The 18,315-nt window shown below is 42.5% G+C and overlaps 2 protein-coding genes across 3 annotated transcripts in view; one reads left to right on the forward strand and one right to left on the reverse strand.

Annotated features, from left to right (window-relative positions):
* IFT80 (intraflagellar transport 80) overlaps positions 1–18,315 on the reverse strand; it is a 160,018-nt gene that overhangs the window by 141,111 nt on the left and 592 nt on the right. Inside the window, exons 1-2 of one of the 2 annotated variants that reach the window (XM_068280930.1) lie at positions 17,894–18,171; positions 7,335–7,415 (exon numbers count right to left, since the gene is read on the reverse strand). In XM_068280930.1, the coding sequence (XP_068137031.1) occupies positions 7,335–7,374 (40 nt within the window). In that variant the 5' untranslated portion in view covers positions 7,375–7,415; positions 17,894–18,171. Of the gene's footprint in view, positions 1–7,334; positions 7,416–17,893; positions 18,172–18,315 lie in introns of those variants that run through there. The other variant, XM_068280931.1, reaches the window with a different exon arrangement.
* SMC4 (structural maintenance of chromosomes 4) overlaps positions 18,260–18,315 on the forward strand; it is an 88,811-nt gene continuing 88,755 nt past the window's right edge. The window contains exon 1 of the mRNA XM_068280928.1: positions 18,260–18,301. The gene's annotated coding sequence lies outside the window, so the exon portion shown is untranslated. The remainder of the gene's footprint in view (positions 18,302–18,315) is intronic.

Consider the following 18,315-nt stretch of genomic DNA (forward strand, 5'->3'; position numbering starts at 1 on the left):
ACGTCGATACCCCACGAGGTGGGACTGCGAGCTCTGGAATTTTTTCTGGACGATACTTCCCCTGCAACACCAATACACAATGAGTTTGTGGTAAGAGCAATGAGATACGTCCTCGAGCACAATTGTTTCATGTTTGAGGATACCTATTATAGGCAGGTGCGCGGCACGTCAATGGGCGCGGCCTGCGCACCTGCCTATGCCCATTTACCTCTAGGCCAATGGGAGCGGTGCGACGTCTATCCAATGCCGATGTTTAGTCGACACGTCAGGGTCTGGCTTCGTTTTATTGATGATGTGCTGGTGGTGTGGAGGGGAGGTGAGGATGAGTTGGAGCAGTTCATGGAACTGTTAAATCAAAATCAGCGGAACATCAGTCTTACTTATATGTGTAGCAAGACTGAGATTGCATTTCTTGATTTACTGATTAAAAGAGTTGATGGTGAACTGCACACGTCAACTTTCCGGAAACCGACTGCTGGGAATACTCTCCTCCACGCCACCAGCCATCACCCCCGGCACCTAAAAAATGGGATACCGACAGGTCAGTTCCTGCGTACACGCAGGAACTGCTCGCGAGATGTTGACTTCCAGGATGAGGCGATCAGGATGTATGATAGATTTCGGGCACGAGGATACCAGCATGAGGTGTTGTGCTCGGGGGCTGAAAAAGCAATGCAGGCCACACGACGTAAACTCCTGTATGGAGAGAAAAGAGGTCAAAAAGTAAACATGGAGTACCCGAGATATATCTCCCAATTTAATTCAAATTGAGGTAAGATCTGAGACAGCTTATCCCGACATTGGTCGATTTTGAAGGTTGATCCCCAGATAGGACCTATAATTGGGTCCTATCCTCAGATGGTTGCTCGGCGAGCGCCGAATCTGAGAGACCAATTGGTCCATTCAGACCTACTGCCGAAATCAAATTGGCTGAGTAGTAGGGTACCGAATGGAATGTACATATGTGGTGCTTGTACTGTATGTGAATATGTAGCAGTGGGCAGGACCTTTGGATCACCCCAGCAACAAAAAGTATGGGAGATCCGCAGCTTCATTAACTGCAATTCAGAATGGGTACTCTATTGTATTGAATGTCCGTGTCCAATGATTTATGTCGGAATGACAACCTGGAAGTTAAAAACACGGATATCAGAACACATAAGTAACATAAAATGTGGAAGAAAATTGAATGGAGAATATAGGAGCTCCTTGACAGAACATTTCTGTGTGGTCCATTGTGGGTCATTAGCTGGCTTTAAATTTAGGGGAATTTACAGATTGACCAATAATAGGAGGGGTGGAGACAGAGAACGGGTATTGCTGCAACAGGAATGCAGGCGGATCTACTTGTTAAACTCTCTGTCCCCAAATGGTCTCAATCAAGAATTGGACTATAAAGTCTTTCTGTAAAGAGTACCTGTGAAAGTCTCCTGCAACTTGTGTGAAATACGCAGTCCGATCAGGCGAAGTATGCAGTTTGATCGAGTGAGATCAGCAAGCGCGGTGCGCTTGATGAGCGAGAGACATATATATACACACATATAAAAAACTACAGGATGGAGTCTCATGTGCTAGTTGTTCCTGATGGCAAAAGTAGTGAAGAAGGTGGCCCCAGCGAGTCTAAATGTATGCAGTGTAATGCAGCAGTGACGGAGTACTGGAAATGTAAATTTATGCTGGCTATGACGCTGCGGTGGTTGCCATGGCAGTGGGTGTGGGACTGGCAAAATAGCCGACAAATACGCATAAAGAGGGCATCTCCGCCTCCACCTTATGTCAAACACTCTGATGAAGTCCGCGGTGGGCGGGTGCAACGCGTCAGTGGGCGGGGCAACAACCTGCAATGTGTTCTGAGCGTCTCTGTGTTCCATGAACTCTTAGTCGGAAGGGATTGCCTTGGTGGATTAGCACACCGCTACTCCCCACTGCGGACGCGCAGCAGGGTTGAGATGCAGGTGAGCGAAGAAAACCCTCACATGGACATCCGGGAAACTTGACCGGAGGTAGCGCAGTGGGACTGGTGAGATACCGACCGTTGTTTTTCCAGCAAAGTGAAGTGGTTGTACAAACATCGGAACCCCTGGTGAGCTGAGGAAACAGTTCATGCAGCAAACCTGGCTACCTTTGTCTCCCCACTCTGAGGTCATCGTAGGTGGTACCGGTACCAGTGTGGTTGAGGGGTATATGTGGTATGCTGGGTTGTGCTTGCACGGAGCGCTCCACATGTTATTTTAATTGTTTTTAGGATGGAGTTTGTCCTGTTTATGCATTTGCGAGTATAATAAAGCTTTTGATATTTTGTGGTATCCCCTGGGTGGTCGCATCTATTTAGTTGATTTAGATATTTTGTTCATTGTGACCCCCCCGTATAATTTTGTTGTGGGACCATTAAGCAAAGGGTGAGATAGACAGTGTGTGTATTGTGTGATAGATTCTGGACGAGCTGCAGAGATCTACAGCTCAGGTGGGGGAATCTGTCCATAGGACAACTATTAGTCGTGCACTGCACAAAGTTGACCTACCGGTATATGGAAGAGTGGCAAGAAGAAAGCCATTGTTAACAGAAAAGCATAAGTCCTGTTTGCAGTTTGCCACACACCATCCCCACTGTCAAATACAGTGGTGGCAGCATCATTCTCTGGGGGTGTTTCTCTTCAGCAGGTACAGGGAAGCTGGTCAGAGTTGATGGGAAGATGGATGGAGCTGAATACAGGGCAATCTTGGAAGAAAATCTCTTGGAGTCTGCAAAAGACTTGAGACTGGGGTGGAGGTTCACCTTCCAGCAGGACAATGACCCTAAACATAAAGCCAGGGCAACAATGGAATGGCTTAAAACAAAACATATCCATGTGTTAGAATGGCCCAGACAAAGTCCAGATCTAAATCTAATCGAGAATCTGTGGCAAGATCTGAAAACTGCTGTTCACAAACGCTGTCCATCTAATCTGACTTAACTGGAGCTGTTTTGCAAAGAAGAATGGGCAAGGATTTCAGTCTCTAGATGTGCAAAGCTGGTAGAGACATACCCTAAAAGACTGGCAGCTGTAATTGCAGCAAAAGGTGGTTCTACAAAGTATTGACTCAGGGGGCTGAATAATTATGCACACCCCACTTTGCAGTTATTTATTTGTAAAAAATGTTTTGAATGTATGATTTTCATTCCACTTCTCACATGTACACCACTTTGTATCGGTCTTTCATGTGGAATTCCAATAAAATTGATTCATGTTTGTAGCAGTAATTTGACAAAATGTGGAAAACTTCAAGGGGGCCGAATACTTTTGCAAGCCACTGTATAGTCAACAATACAACAAAGTTATTGATGTGATTAGAAAACATGTTCCGGTCATATATGCAGATGAGAAGTTACAGAAGGTTTTGGAACCAGGATGTAAATTTGTCTATAAAAAGGCCCTCTCATTGGTGGTGACCCTTTCTCCCAGTCTTTTTCAGTCTACAGCCAGAGGTCCACAGCGGACCTGGCTGTCTACCACAGGTTCTTACAGGCGTGGTACTTCTACCTGCAGATACTGTTTCTGCCATTCCTCCTCTTGTACTGTATTTTCGATAACTAACCAGAGAATATTTTCTTTGCGACAGTTTATCAATTGCAATACCAAGTCAGTTATCTATGTAGTCACCTGTACGATCTGCAGCCTCCAATATTTGGGCTGCACTACACGCCCCCTCAGACAGAGGATATCAGAACATTATAATATTGCCTCATGGAATACTGACAATATTAGCAATGTTGCAAAGCATAGAGAGGTGCATGGCAGTAACATGCAGAGTTTTTCATTTCAGGGAGTTGAGGGGGTCACTGTTCGGATAAGACAGAGTGATCTATATAAAAGACTACGAACTAGAGAAGCCTTCTGGATTCTCCAGCTGGGCACCAGGACCCTGAGAGGTCTAAATGCGAGGTGGGACTTACATTTCATCTACTGATATCTTTTTATATCCTTTTTAGATTTTAAGTGTATTTTGTGCAATAAAAATGTGTCTTTTTATTGTAACAACTGGGGTTTTATGCAACCTTGGATTACTGTGTCTTTAAATCTTAATGATTTGAAGTTTTTCCCAGACACACCCATTTCAGGGTGGTACCTGGAGAACACATGTGTGTATATGTCTTGTTAAGATGTCAGTATTTGTTAGGCTATGAGTAAGGACTGTCGTCCAAAACATGTAAGCCGTTTTGCTGTACCTGTGTGTCGATACATAAAACTCTTTTGGACTTTTCTCAACCTGGAAGTGTGCGGACTCTACTCTATCTATACTAATGGCATAATCACTCTTGGCCAACAGTAGTACCCTAGCAGAGTTATTGAGACACTTGTATCCTCTGTCTTCAGATACAGACCGAACTTCCCATCATGCCTAGCAGTACCAAGTTGACAATACCGTATCTTAATGTGTGAGGTCAGTGCATAGTTCTGATGACCATCAAGTGACAATGAAAGAAGAAGAAACTCACTAATTCCTGTTGTTATCCCAACACAGACAGTGTGGCTATAACAATATTTTTCAGCAACATCTGCATTTTGCAGTTTCTCTTTAAAAAGCTTGAATATAACATCTGGTCTTGCAGTGATTTGCCTATTTATTCAATCACATCATGACCAGATCTATGCTTTTCTGCAAAATCCAGAGGACCGGGAACATTCTGATCTGCCAGATATCTTTTAAGTAAGGGTGTCTCTGCTCTCAAGTCAAAGTCGTGTTTAGTGGTTGGGTTTATAAGTGTATAATTAACCCTGCTGTCTCAGCATTGGTTCTCTGACTGAAATAAAGTTATGCTACTTTCTCCTGAGACACACGGAATACAGGGGCTGATTTACCAACATTATTGCAAAGAAAACTGGAGAAAAAAACATGCTGGGATGGTTCACACTAAACAATGTAGGTGTGCTCCTTTACCACAGTATGCCAGTGCACAGTCACTAAGACTTTACTCATGTTATTCTCATTACTACAGTTTAGTGAATACAGTCATAAGTTTCTTGGCGTAGAATACACAAAAACCTGATTCAAATGGTTACACAACATTAACCTTGTTGGAGGAGAGTGAAGTCTCAAATATAACTTTCATTAGTACATTTAAAATATTCGAAACTGATTTGTATTACTGTGACTTAACCACTAGTGAGTGGGTGGGAGCAGCTACTGATAGAGCCAAAAGGCTGATGATATGTGATGTTGTTTGAATGTATATAGCATGTCATTTTGCACATTAGCACTGGCGCTCTAGCTCTGGGTAGTACCCCTTGATGAAGCCCCCCCGTTTGAGGGAGTGAAACGTAGGGTTTTTGTGTGGGGTGGGTGTAATATTGCATGTTAGCAGTGTGAAACCAGGGTATTTAGATTATCTCTCCCATCTACTGGTGATTACGTCACAGAAATACACGTCACAGTAATACATATCAGCACCTTCGAATATTTTAAATGTACTAATAAAAGTTATATATTAGACTTCGCTCTCCTCCAATAAGGTTAAATTGCGTTTCTCCGCGTAGTAGCAGACCTTATGCAAATCACACTGAATGGGACAGCACACACACAAACACCAGATGGAAATGCAAATTGCTGCATTTTAACAGATTCTGTGTTAACATCAGACATAGCTTTCTATGCAATGTCTGATCTTCTTCCGGATCTCCAAATTGCATGCATTGTTAAAACTAGACCACGTGTAGAGTGGGAAGGCGCTCTTGGTGTATAAGAGTTTTTTTTAACTGAGCCAGATGTTACAATATGGACAAATACTCAGTAAAATGGTTCTTCAAGCTCTACCATATTAAAATGGAAGTTGCATTTTTCAATTACTTAAATTTAGCATTCCAGAAAGCCCTAGTAAATAGCCCTATGCAGGCATATTCTTATACACAAAACAACACTGTACTGTACAATATTGTTACCTTAAAAGGAAACCAAGGTGAGACACATATGGAAGCTGCCATATTTATATAATTTTAAACAATACCAGTTGCATGGCAGTCCTGCTGATTTTTCTGGTCAGTAGTGTCTGAATCACTCATGCATCCAATCTTAGTCAGATTTTTGTCAGAAACATCTCATCTGCATGCTTTTTCAGGGTATATGGCTAAAGGTATTAGAGGCAGAGGATCAGCAGGACAGCCAGGCAATGTGCATTGTTTAAAATGAAATAAATATTTCAGCCTTCATATGTCTGTCACCTCAGGTTCCTTTTAAAGTGGAAACCATAGAAAAAAAACAAAACAAAAGAAGTTAAATCTACCCCACAATCCTTTTTGTCCCACATACTACTTGTTTGTATGCAGGCAAGCAACAAGCACTGATAAAACCTCAAAGTGAAATTGCATAATATTCAATAAAGGGTTCGATTCATAAAGCATTACCACATACGGTAATTCAGAAAACAGCTGACTTTACCGAGTACTTAGGAAAATGTCAATTCAAAAAAGCTGCTACCGCATGAAAAGCTGAAATTCCAAAGCAGTGAGGTAAATCAGTGTTACCCAGTCCTGTCCTTAAGCCCCACCAACAGTGCAAGTTTTGTGATTACCTCACCTGTGAATTGTTGTGGTTTCCTGCAAAACATGTACTGTTGGATGGCCTTGAGGACAGGGTTGGGGAGCTCGGAGATAAATTACCGCCTTGTTTGGTAAATACCTCAACACGTCAGTAAATGTCAATTCATAAAAGCTAGAACATGCGGTAAAGCACAGGAAAATTACCATCAGGTATGATGTGGCGAAATCAGAGGGAGTCTGTGTGAGACTGGGTTGGGAGCCATGACTCTGAAGCAGAAGCTTCAGTGAGCTATGATTGACAAGAGCATGGAACCAATAGAAAGAAACACAACATGCACATCTAAAGAGATGTCGGGATGCCTCTGACTATTGTAACGCTGTCTCCGCATGGAGAACAGCATGTCACAACACAGACAACTCACACTCTTCTGTTGTTACTGACAATGGGCTTCGGTAAATTACCAAACTTCTACTGCACCTGTGAACATATTTATGAATTAGCACACAAAAGTCTAAATTACAGAATGCAATATTTTTTCAACCAGATTTTTTTTACGCACAGCTTTTTTTGAATCAACCCCAATGTCTTTTGTTTATCTTCCGTTGCCCAATCTTATTCCTACCATATTCATGTTGCCCTTTCTAATCCCAATCATATTCATATGTTCCTACAAGTACATGGATCAAATTCAGTTTTTACTAGAAGAAACCATAGTTTGTGTACAGCCAACTGCATAACACTAGTGAAAGCAAAAAATAAATAAAATAAAAACACATTGTTACAGAGATCTTTTATAAAATGCATTTAAATGCAAAGGATATGCTTTGGTTCTTTTAGCAAAGATGTCTTCAGTCTCATTTTGCTGAGAGAAAAGAACTACGAGTCTTCTGTGGAATCACCTGTATTAAAAAAAAAGAACATACTGGTAATTATAACATGGCAATATGATTTTCTACACAACAACACGTTTTTATATTTTCAGAAACATGTGTTGATATACTGTGTACTAGGCTTATTTAATAAGACAAGGCCAGAAGCAATATGATGTAAATGAAAACAAACAATAAAGCAGTTTATACTGGATGTTAATGCACATCAATATGGCTTTTTTAAACAAGTAGCACCAGTTTGACTATTTCAGGAGAATGGACTATTTAAGAAAGAACTGTGGTACCTGCTCGGAACTGCGGCTCCATTTTAAAACAAGAACCTATTTGTTCACCTTTAACCCCCTATTTTAAAAGCAGTGGCTTTCATATCCCAGTGATACTGGGGTGCATATTATTTCGGCGCCACTCAGTTCAGCGCGGTGAGAGCTGAATGATAGGTCTCTCACCGCTGCCACTAAACTCGAAGACGGCGTTAAATACTATTCATCCTCCGAGTTGTTGCCACTCGGAGGGAGATGTAATTCGGGGTCTGGCAGCCGCCAGAGCCCCAAATTACTGCTACGCGCCCTGCACAGCATAGCATTGCTGCCCTGGGGCGCCCAGTTTCGGCACTTGGCTCTCAGAGCCGCGCACCGAAATCAGCTAATCCTGTGATACTGTTGTCTGCAGATAGTGGGAAGATGGGGAAACAAGACTAAGGCTACTTACACACCAAGACGTTGCGTTTTAGGAGACGTTATGGTCGCATAACGTGCCCCTAACGCAACGTATGGTGGTGTTGACGTCAGATTGAGCTGCGTTATGCAGCTCTCAAAGCAGCTGCACCAGGTTAGTGATAGGAAGTCGGGATCTTTTTAACTATTCGGATCATTTGAATCGGATCATTGAAAAGATCCGGATCTTTGAACCGAATCATTTGAATAATTTTACTAGGGAAGCAGACTGGGTGAAATGACTAGCAGGACAGGACTTTCCCTGCACTGTACATTCTGTATGTTCCTGTTTCTTCCAGACAGACATCCACTGTGAACCGAATCTTTCATTGTGATGATCCGGATGATTCGACTCACAAAAAAGATCCGGATCAAATGAACGATTCGTTCATGATCCTGACAACACTACAGTCCTACCACGAGTCTCTGCAGTGCAGTGAATATTAATTAGCCATGTGGCTGGCCACGGAGGAGGAGGGGAGACCTCCTCCTCCAACATTACTGAGCATGTGCAAGCAGTCTAACGCTGCTTAGCCCAGTATAACGTACAGCATGCAGCACTTTGTTTAAACGTGCTGCGTTACTATGTAACGCAACGTGGGCACTGTGAACAGCACAATTGATTTTACAGTGCTGTGAGTTAAGCTGCGTTACTGGCTGCTGTAACGTGGGACTTTAACGTCCCACTGTGAAACCAGCCTAAGTGTTATATGTGTGGCTCCTATTCAAATTATCACTGCCATTGAGGTAGCAATATAAATACTGGCTTCTTGGAATGAAAGATGATACACACATCCCAAAAAGGTTCTTTCCAGTTGCTGCTTTTTTTCCTTCCTGTTTTCCAGGTGTACTGTCACCTCAGTGATACTAGCACAATGGTGAAGAACCATTTTCCAAACTGAAAACTCTATCTGTTGGACTCTCTCCCTCCAACTGTAGGTTTTCTGTGAGGAACAAAGCAAGCCGATGCATGAAACATGGTCATCTTACAGGAGTAATGTTTAAAAGGATTGAGTCTGAAGTGGTTACAATGGAAATTCCTCATCTGATTTCAGAATAAAGCAAGAATAGAGGCTGCATGCCACAGGCTTCAGGCCTCATTCTCACAGGACATAAGAACACCCAGGCCCGTATGCAATTACATTTTTCACCTGAGTTACCTCCCAGGAAATAATTTTCATCTCCTCTTTAAACTAACATTTCAGCATTTTACAATTGGAAAAATGCCCAAATGTTGGGGGAAAAGTACTATCAAATTTATTTTGAGTATGTTCTTGCTTGCTGGTGGCTTAAAGGGCCTTTATGGCATGTTGTGAAAATATCACCTAGGAGAAAACTCAGGTGAAAAGATGAATCGCATATGGGCCTCAATGGTGAAGCTGAAGGGTGTTCTTCTGACTTGTTCCACTCAGAAAGTACTCAGAGTCCAATGTCACAGGACAGACCACAGTGATTTGTAAACTACAAGATCTGACGAAACAATTTCTAATAACAGACTAGAAAATTTCAAGCGATTGCTTACACTCAGAATTACTGCTTGACATCTGCTAATCATGGTTAGATTTATATATCTAGGCATCCTAGGCAAGGCCCATATGCAATTCAATTTTTCACCTGAGTTTTCTCCTAGGAGATAATTGTTCATCATTGATTTAAAATAATTTTTAGCACTTTTAAATGGAAAGCAATGGAAAAGTACCAAAAAGTAGGTGAAAAGGTACTGTAAAAATTATTTTGAGGATTTATTTGCTTGCTGGTGACCTAGGAGAAAACTCAGGTAAAAAAGTGAAATGAATATGGCCCCAACTCTATTAAACTCCAGATTGTCCTGTGCAGCAGCCCCCATCAACCCCTTCCATGTGTACAGTTCCTATTTTTTATGTGCAATTTCTGCTCCTTGGACAGTAACACCTTTCTTTCATTTTTAGTACTCTTTACCTTCCATTTCCAGCCTTCTCATTCGAGCAACAGTCCCCCTAGGCTGATGCCTATGTGGCCTTTGCAGAAATCCAGGCTTCAGGCTAAACTCGAGCATTCAGTCCAACATAACACCTACATAACAGGTTTTCTGAGTGCTTTCCTGTTGCTCATCCCTTGATAATGACAGGAACATTTGCATACTATGTGGGAACTTGAAAACATAATTGTTTAAGTGTTGAATTCTGCCCACATTTGTGATGTCTATAGCTAATTAGGCCCATGTCACATAGCAACAATGATGCAGCAATGTGTTCCTGTCCAAGTCTCAATGGGAAATCACTGCAACACCTCTCAGTCTTTATCATCATAATGTCTCATCTTTGTTAGTTCCTAGCAACTGTCTAAACTGAGCTGCTAGTGACTAAAATCTATCAGTATTTTTTTCCGTTTTACAAACGACAGATATTTTAGTTTTAAGACTTTATTGTTAACTAGAAGTTACTGGTTGTTCATGATTGGCAGCTCTGTAGATTTGTATGAATATCACATACAGCAACAGCTCTGCAGTGGCAACTAGTAGACATTTGAAGATATTAATTACTGTATTTTTTGGACTATAAGACTCACTTTTTCTCCCCAAAAAGTGAGGCAAAAAAGTCACTGCGTCTTATAGTCCAAATGCAGAGAGTTCCTGACTTGGACACTGGGACACAAAAGGGCATAAAGGAGGACACAAAGGGGCACAGAGGGGACAGAGGAGGACACAAGGGAGACAGAGGAGGATACAAGAGGTACAAGGGGGCATGAGGTACAAAGGGGCATAATCCACAAGATGTCCCTGCATCATGAATGCACCAGGTTTAGTATATTTTTCCCCATGGTTTTTGTCCTGTAAACCTAGGTGCGTCTTATGGTCAGAAGCGTCTTATAGTCCGAAAAATACGGTAGGTCACCTGTGAAACATTGAGCGTATGAACACACTATGCAGAATCGCATATGCGTTTTCCATTATGTGCGATGGAAAACGCAAATGCAATTCTGCCTAGTGTGTTCCTACCCTGAAGGTAGGTCACATAGTGATTGGTAGCAACTGCAAATCTACAGACACTGTTGCTGCTAATGCTTACTAATGAAGAGGTCATTAACAACGCCAGCAGTAACATGAGGTAGCACAAACTTGCATTCAAGCTGGCTGCAAACTGCTACTAGAAAGCTGCTATGGCAATAATTTGTAACAGGCAATATTACAAAGTGCACAAGAATTTGCGGAATGTTCATTGGCCCTTTTACAATTGCAGGTTAAAGTGGATCCGAGATGAACTTTTACTCATTGCATAATTGTGTTCCTTTCCTATTGTTTATAGGGCATTCTTCAAGCCAAATACTTTTTTGTTTTTGTTTTAATACTCTAATTCCCTATAAACTAAACAAGCCACACCCACAGGTTTTCAGAGAGCCAAGACACTTTCAGACAGTAGCAAGGGCTCATGGGAGCTCAGTCTGGGCAGGAGGAGGGGAGGTATTACTAGCCAGAGATTTCAGAGGCAGAGGGGAGGAGGGAGGAGGCTTAGGTTTTTTTTGCTCAAGATGCAGATAAGCTTGCCTCTGTGTAATGTTTACAAACAACATGGCTGCTGTCATTGTATCACAGGAAGAAATAATCATATTCTATTAAAGGGAACCAGAGACGCCATACTAATAAAAAAAAAGATTTTATACATACCTGGGGCTTCTTCCAGCCCCATAAGCCTGCATCGCTCCCACGCTGCCATCCTCCGCTTCCTGGATCCGCCGGTACCGGGTCCTGTCACTTCCGGCGGACGCGTCCAATTGTCCGCATGGGCTCCCTCCATAACCTTACGCGTGCGGCTGCGCAGTATGCAGCCGCACGCGTAAGGGTATGCCGGGAGCCCCTGTGATGCGGACAATTGGCCACGTGCTGCCGCCAACTGGCTGAAACTATGGGACTCGGTACTACCGGATACAGGAAGCGGAGGACGGCGGCGTGGGAGCTATCCGTGCGTATGGGGCTGGAGGAAGCCCCAGGTATGTATAAAATCTTTTTTCTGGGGCCTCTGGTTCCCTTTAAAGCTGTTTGCAGCTAGATTTTCTATGTAAACTATCTAAACTAGATAAGATATATAGACAAGTTACTTATTATAGTTAGTTTTTCATCTCGGATCCGCTTTAATCTTGCGTTACCCTATTTTACCGCAAGAGGCCGCTAAAGCAATGAAATTCTATGTAGACTTTCACACTTATTGCGGTCTGTTGCGGTGCACCAGAAGTATCTGAGCCAATGCAAGGGCAGCGGTGCATTATTGTAAGCACTTAAAGCTGACCTGAAGATAGGTGAAAAAAAGAGATTCTATTACCTGGTGCTTCTCCCAGCCCCTTGCAGCCGTCCTGTCCCATGCCGGTCCTCACAGATCCTCCAGTACCCCACCCCACCAGTTCTTCACCGCCGACTTACAAGTCGAAGGCCACTGCGCCTGCACACACCCCTGTTCGCGATCCCGGCTGAAAGAAAATCTCTACCACGCCTGTGCAGTATGCTCCTGGCGACAAGAGCACGAACAAGGACACGGGTGGCCAATGCTGCACAGGCGCCATCGACTGGCAGAAGTGAAAGTGAGCCACAGCGGGGGAACAAGGATTGTTCCAGTACAACGCAAACACAGGGCAGCTGCAGGGGGCTGGGAGAAGCCCCAGGTAAGTCAATGCCTCTTTTTTTTTTAACGTATTTTCAGTTCCGCTTTAACGTGCGGTGCTTTGGGTAATGGAAGTGTATTTCAGGGATTCTATAAGATAATAAGTGCAGCATGCAAAGCACAATTTGACAATTATCCACAGTCTACACAGAAATACAGTAGTCAGAAACATGACATGGTAAACCTCTGGATATAAGGATAAAGGGCAGCACGGTGGCGTAGTGGTTAGCACTCTCGCCTTGCATCGTTGGGTCCCCGGTTCAAATCCCAGCCAGGTCAACATCTGCAAGGAGTTTGTACGTTCTCCCCGTGTCTGTGTGGGTTTCCTCCGGGTTCTCTGGTTTCCTCCCACATTCCAAAAACATACAGATAAGTTAATTGGCTTCCCCCTAAATTGGCCCTAGACTACAATACATACATTCCACAATATATATGTACATAGACATAGGACTATGGTAGGGATTAGATTGTGACAAGACAATATACTCTGTACAGCGCTGCGGAAGATGTCGGCACTATATAAATACTAAATAATAATAATATAGTAAACTGAATCCTCAGGTCCCAACAAATGTGTAAAATGTATGACCAATTCTGATATTGTGAACTTCTGATATAGCAAGCTACTTTTCCTGGTCCCTTGGAGTTCACTATAAAGAGATTTTACTGTATAGTAAACTTCTGATACAGTAAACTACTTTTCCTGGTCCCTTGGAGTTCACTATAAAGAGATTTTACTGTATAGTAAACTTCTGATACAGTAAACTACTTTTCCTGGTGCCTTGGAGTTTACTATAAGGCATGGTTCCCACTTGTGCCAGATTAGCAGAAGCAGACAGTGTAATGTCCACTCGGGCTGTAGCACGGAGAATATACGTTACCCCACTGGATATATGAGGGAATGCATCCGCCTGCCCGGGATTATCGCAGATTGCACAGAAGTGACGCACTTCTGGATGCACAGAAGCATCCGTTGCGGTGTGACAAGTGTGAATGGCTGCTATTTATAAAATAGGAGCTGTTCACTGTCAGTTTAGCAATGAGCTGAAAATGGACAAAAAAAAAGTCCCTTCTCTGTTCAAGTGGGAACAGAGTGTAAGTGGATTCTTCTGTAAGTTAGAACTAGGTGTGGTAAGGTAGAACTAGTAAGTGATGCTTAAATGCAAGGCTGTGGAGTCGGAGTCGAGGCAATTTTGGGCACCCGGAGTCGGAGTCGTGGTTTCATAAACTGAGGAGTCGGATGATTTTTGTACAAAATCCACAGCCCTGTTAAATATTAGACTAAGGAGTTGGAGTCGAGGAGTCGGGGCCATTTTGGTTACCCGGAGTCGGAGTTGGAGTCGTGGTTTCATAAATTGAGGAGTCGGAAGATTTTTGTACCGACCCCACAGCCCTGCTTAAAGAGACACTGAAGCGAAAAAAAATATATGATATTATGATTTGTATGTGTAGTACAGCTAAGAAAAAAACATTAAGATCAGATACATCAGTGTAATTGTTTCCAGTACAGGAAGAGTTGAGAAACTCCAGTTGTTATCTCTATGCAAAAAAGCTATTAAGCTCTCCACTAACTTAGTTGTGGAGAGGGCTGTTATCTGACTTTTATTATCTCAACTGTAATTGAACTGTTTACTTTTCCTCTGCTAGAGGAGAGTTCATTACTTCACAGACTGCTCTGAAAGACTCATTTTGAATGCAGAGTGTTGTGTAATCTGCACATATTATAGAGTGATGCAATGTTAGAAAAAACACTATATACCTGAAAATAAAAATATGAGAATATTTTCTTTGCTGCTAATCTTCTAGTAATTATTCATAGTACACAACCAATTCATTATATCATATAATTTTTTTCGCTTCAGTGTCTCTTTAAATGTGCATGTTTAGTAGCTCTACTCAGTGGTGTCTACTGTTCCGTGTGGAGGAATGGAAGGAGCAAGTGTAATCTTTCTGTAGAACAAAATAGTAATTTGCTGAAAAAATGCAATCTACAAGTTAATCCCCTGCACAGGATCAGATGCAGAATGTAATGTCTGCCTGCATCCACTGTCGCCCTAAAGAATCAGAAACAACTGAAAATATCATGATGTCCTAATGCAATTTGCAGAGATGTGTAGTGAAACGTGACAAGTGGTGTTTTTTTTTTTCTTTTACCTACATTAAAGGACAACTATCAAAGTTAACTAAAATTCTGAATGCCACATATATTTGCAGTAATTACTAGCAAATAGCAATACAAAGGCTTTTTTCTCCCATCTTTTTATGTGAATAAAATATGACCTTTACAGAGAACAGTTTTCACTGTGGGCATTACTATGGAGGGCTGTGTCCAGCTTTGCACTTAGAAAAGCGTTTTTCTAAGAGCTTTTGCAGAGCGATTTGTTTTTTCACTTCCTGACGACAGTCAGGAAGTGAACTCTTTAACCCAGAAATGAATGAATAAATACAATATATTTATTCATAAAAGCGCTCAGGAAACTTTTTGAAGCGCTTTGCAATTTCCCTATACCTTCCATTTAGCAAACACTCTAAAAAAATGGTACAGGCAGCGCTTTTGGAAGCAGAACGCAATTGAACCGCTAATATGTGAACACTCTCATAGGGAATCACTGCACAAGTGCTTTTAGGACGATTTCTAGCATACATTTGAAATCGGCGCAGGACACAGCCGGTATATGGCTGATCCTGCTGCTGCACAAGTCCGGGCCGTGCTGATTACTATTCCCCCTCCAGGCCGCCATGGATAGTGGGGAATGAAATAATTCTGTTTCCAGCGATTGCTGGAGGCCGAATTATTGTGTGTTTTAAGCAACTTCGGCTCCGTCTTCTGACGGCGCCGACGTTACTCACTGAGTGCCGCTATAGATGTGATTCCTATTATAGTATATGGTAGTGCCGGCTGCACTCAAATCTAGCAGCGCTAAAAAGCACTGCTCCGCGATTTCTAAAATCGCCAGCGCTTAAAAAAAATACGCAAATGCTCATAGTGTGAACAAGTAAAATGTGTTCAGAATGAGAGAAAGCAGAAATATAGCTTCAAAAGTGTGTAAATAATCATCAGCTGCAGCTCTGTGTGCCTGATCCTGTGTCATTCTCTCTCCGCCTTACAGTGTAAACAGTTGACAGTCAGGGAGATCTCATTCTGAATGGGGGGGGGGGGGGGGGAGCATCCAAGTAAGGAAAAAGTACAGGTCCTTCTTTTCAGATCCTTCTCTGTACCTAAAAAATCCCTCAGCTGTTCTCATATGATCTGTGAGAAAGCAGGCAGGGCATAAACAAACAGTAAATCGTTTCTCTATGAATTGTGACAGAGAAGTGTAACCTAGCTACATGGTATAGCTCTAGCCTCTAGCCTGATGCCAACACCAATTGTTACAAACAGCTGGTAAACAAGGCATGTTTTTTCACACAGGCTGTGATGAGAAAACTCTGAAAAGCGTTCTATTGTATGCTGGCTAAAAGCTCTATAGGCATGTGGGGTTTACAGAAAAACAGTTAATTTGATAGTTAATCTATAGAAACTCTCTTGTGCTGGACTGGATCTTTCCACAGAACCAATTAGATTTGGAAGGTTAGAAACTATAACTAGTTAATTAACCATTCATTTCTGAATTGTATTAGATCTGTGCAGTTACAATTTTGATCATAGAAATTGAATAACTGTAAGAAAAAAGCCCGTTATGCTGGGTACACACGATGCATTTATTCGGTCCGATCGATTTCTGATTTGATTTTCCTATCAATTTCCGTTTTGATTCTGTTATCTTTCCTTATCCATTTCCATTAGCTTCTATCAGAAATCGATCAGAAAAATCGATCGAAAAATAAGATTGGACATGTCGGAAATTATCTATCGAACCATCTATCTAATACATAATTGTATGGCGTGTACCTAGCACACCATGTAATTTTCCTTTCAGATTATATTTGAGTGAGATATCAGATCAATCAGTCATATAAAGCAGAAAGCCAGCATACACACGTATGCAGTTTTTTTTTTATTTCAGCCAGATTTGCTATAATGTATCAAAAATGAATCTAAAGGACATGCACATGGAACAAAAGCTACCATTTTGATAGTTTCCAGCATGACCGATCTGCGTCCAATCATGATCGAGAAAGACATTGATTGCAGGGGCATAGCAATAGGGGTTGCAGAGGTAGCGACCACATTGGGGCCCTTGGGCCAGAGGGGCCCCGAAGGGCCTTCCCTCAAGTACAGTATTAGCTCTCTATTGGTCCTGTGCTCATAATAATGACTTCTATAGATACTTTGAATAGTGGTAATCATAACCAAACTGTTCCCCATCCCCTTCTTGCACCTCTGACACTGTAGTTGCCTTTGGCAGATTTTGGTGCGCCGTATCAATTGTTATGTATAGAGTGCTTGGGGGCCCCATTATAAAACTTGCATCGGGGCCCACAGTTCCTTATGCTGGATCCACACGGTGCGTTCGCACACTCGATTTCCCGCTCGATTCCCGTTGATTCGTTTATTTCCAAAATTTGGATTTCGATGGATCGTTAGGTCGATTCGCATGCAAAGTATGCCAAATCGACCTAACGATCCATCGAAATCCAAATCGGACATATTGGAAATAAACGAATTGACGGGAATCGAGCGGGAAATCGAGTGCGCGAACGCACCGTGTGGAACCAGCATTAGCGACACCACTGATCGATTGGGATGGTTCCTGGCAGTCAGTTGGCTGTAATTTTTTTTTCTGCCTAATCCACTTATTTTCTCGATCAGAAATAGAATCTAAACAAAAAATTGAATAGTGTGTACCAGCTTATGCACACAAACATAACGAGAACACTATAGTTTTCCAAACAGAGAGTCCCCGGACTGATGTGATTTGAGGATCTAGCTGGTTGACATGCTGCTCAAGATCTCTCGGAAAAACCTGTTGATCTCCACAGCGGATGCTTCTCCCACTCATGAAGCACTGTAGCCCTCCACAGAAGTAGAATGTGAGATCTTGTATGGTGATTGAGAATGTTCAGCATCTTTCCCATTACATGTCACACAGACTCAATATAACTGGGCTAGGAGCCTTCAGTACATGCGCACGAACACACAGAGGTGCGGATATTCCACAGCAGAATTATGACAGTGCACTAAATCCCATGTAGCCGTTACCTGTAACGTCCAGGCCTCCTCCGCCGCGGCTGCACTTCCCCTACCACTTCTCTCACCGCGTTCTATCACCATGGCAACGCATCGCGAGACTTCAGACACCCAAACTTTGTCCTGTTTTAAAAGTCAGTTTTTCCTTTACGCCACAGATTTTTGTTGACCGGTAGAACCCATCAATGCATGATTTACTTTACCTCGCATGACTTTTGTCACACTGCCTGGATTTTTGCCAGAATAAAATATGGCGGAGGCAATGTTAAGTCACGTGACCTCTCCTTCAGTCAATCAATGAAGCAACCCACTGAGTACTTCCCCGTTCGAGCACGCCCACAATAAACACCCCTTTCTGTTGCCTCGCAACCTAGCCCCGCCTCATTCAAACTGCCGTGCAGTCCAGTCACCGTTAACATAGTACGTCTCACGTT

This window comes from Hyperolius riggenbachi, chromosome 4, assembly GCF_040937935.1.
Source record: "Hyperolius riggenbachi isolate aHypRig1 chromosome 4, aHypRig1.pri, whole genome shotgun sequence".
Lineage (NCBI taxonomy): Eukaryota > Metazoa > Chordata > Amphibia > Anura > Hyperoliidae > Hyperolius > Hyperolius riggenbachi.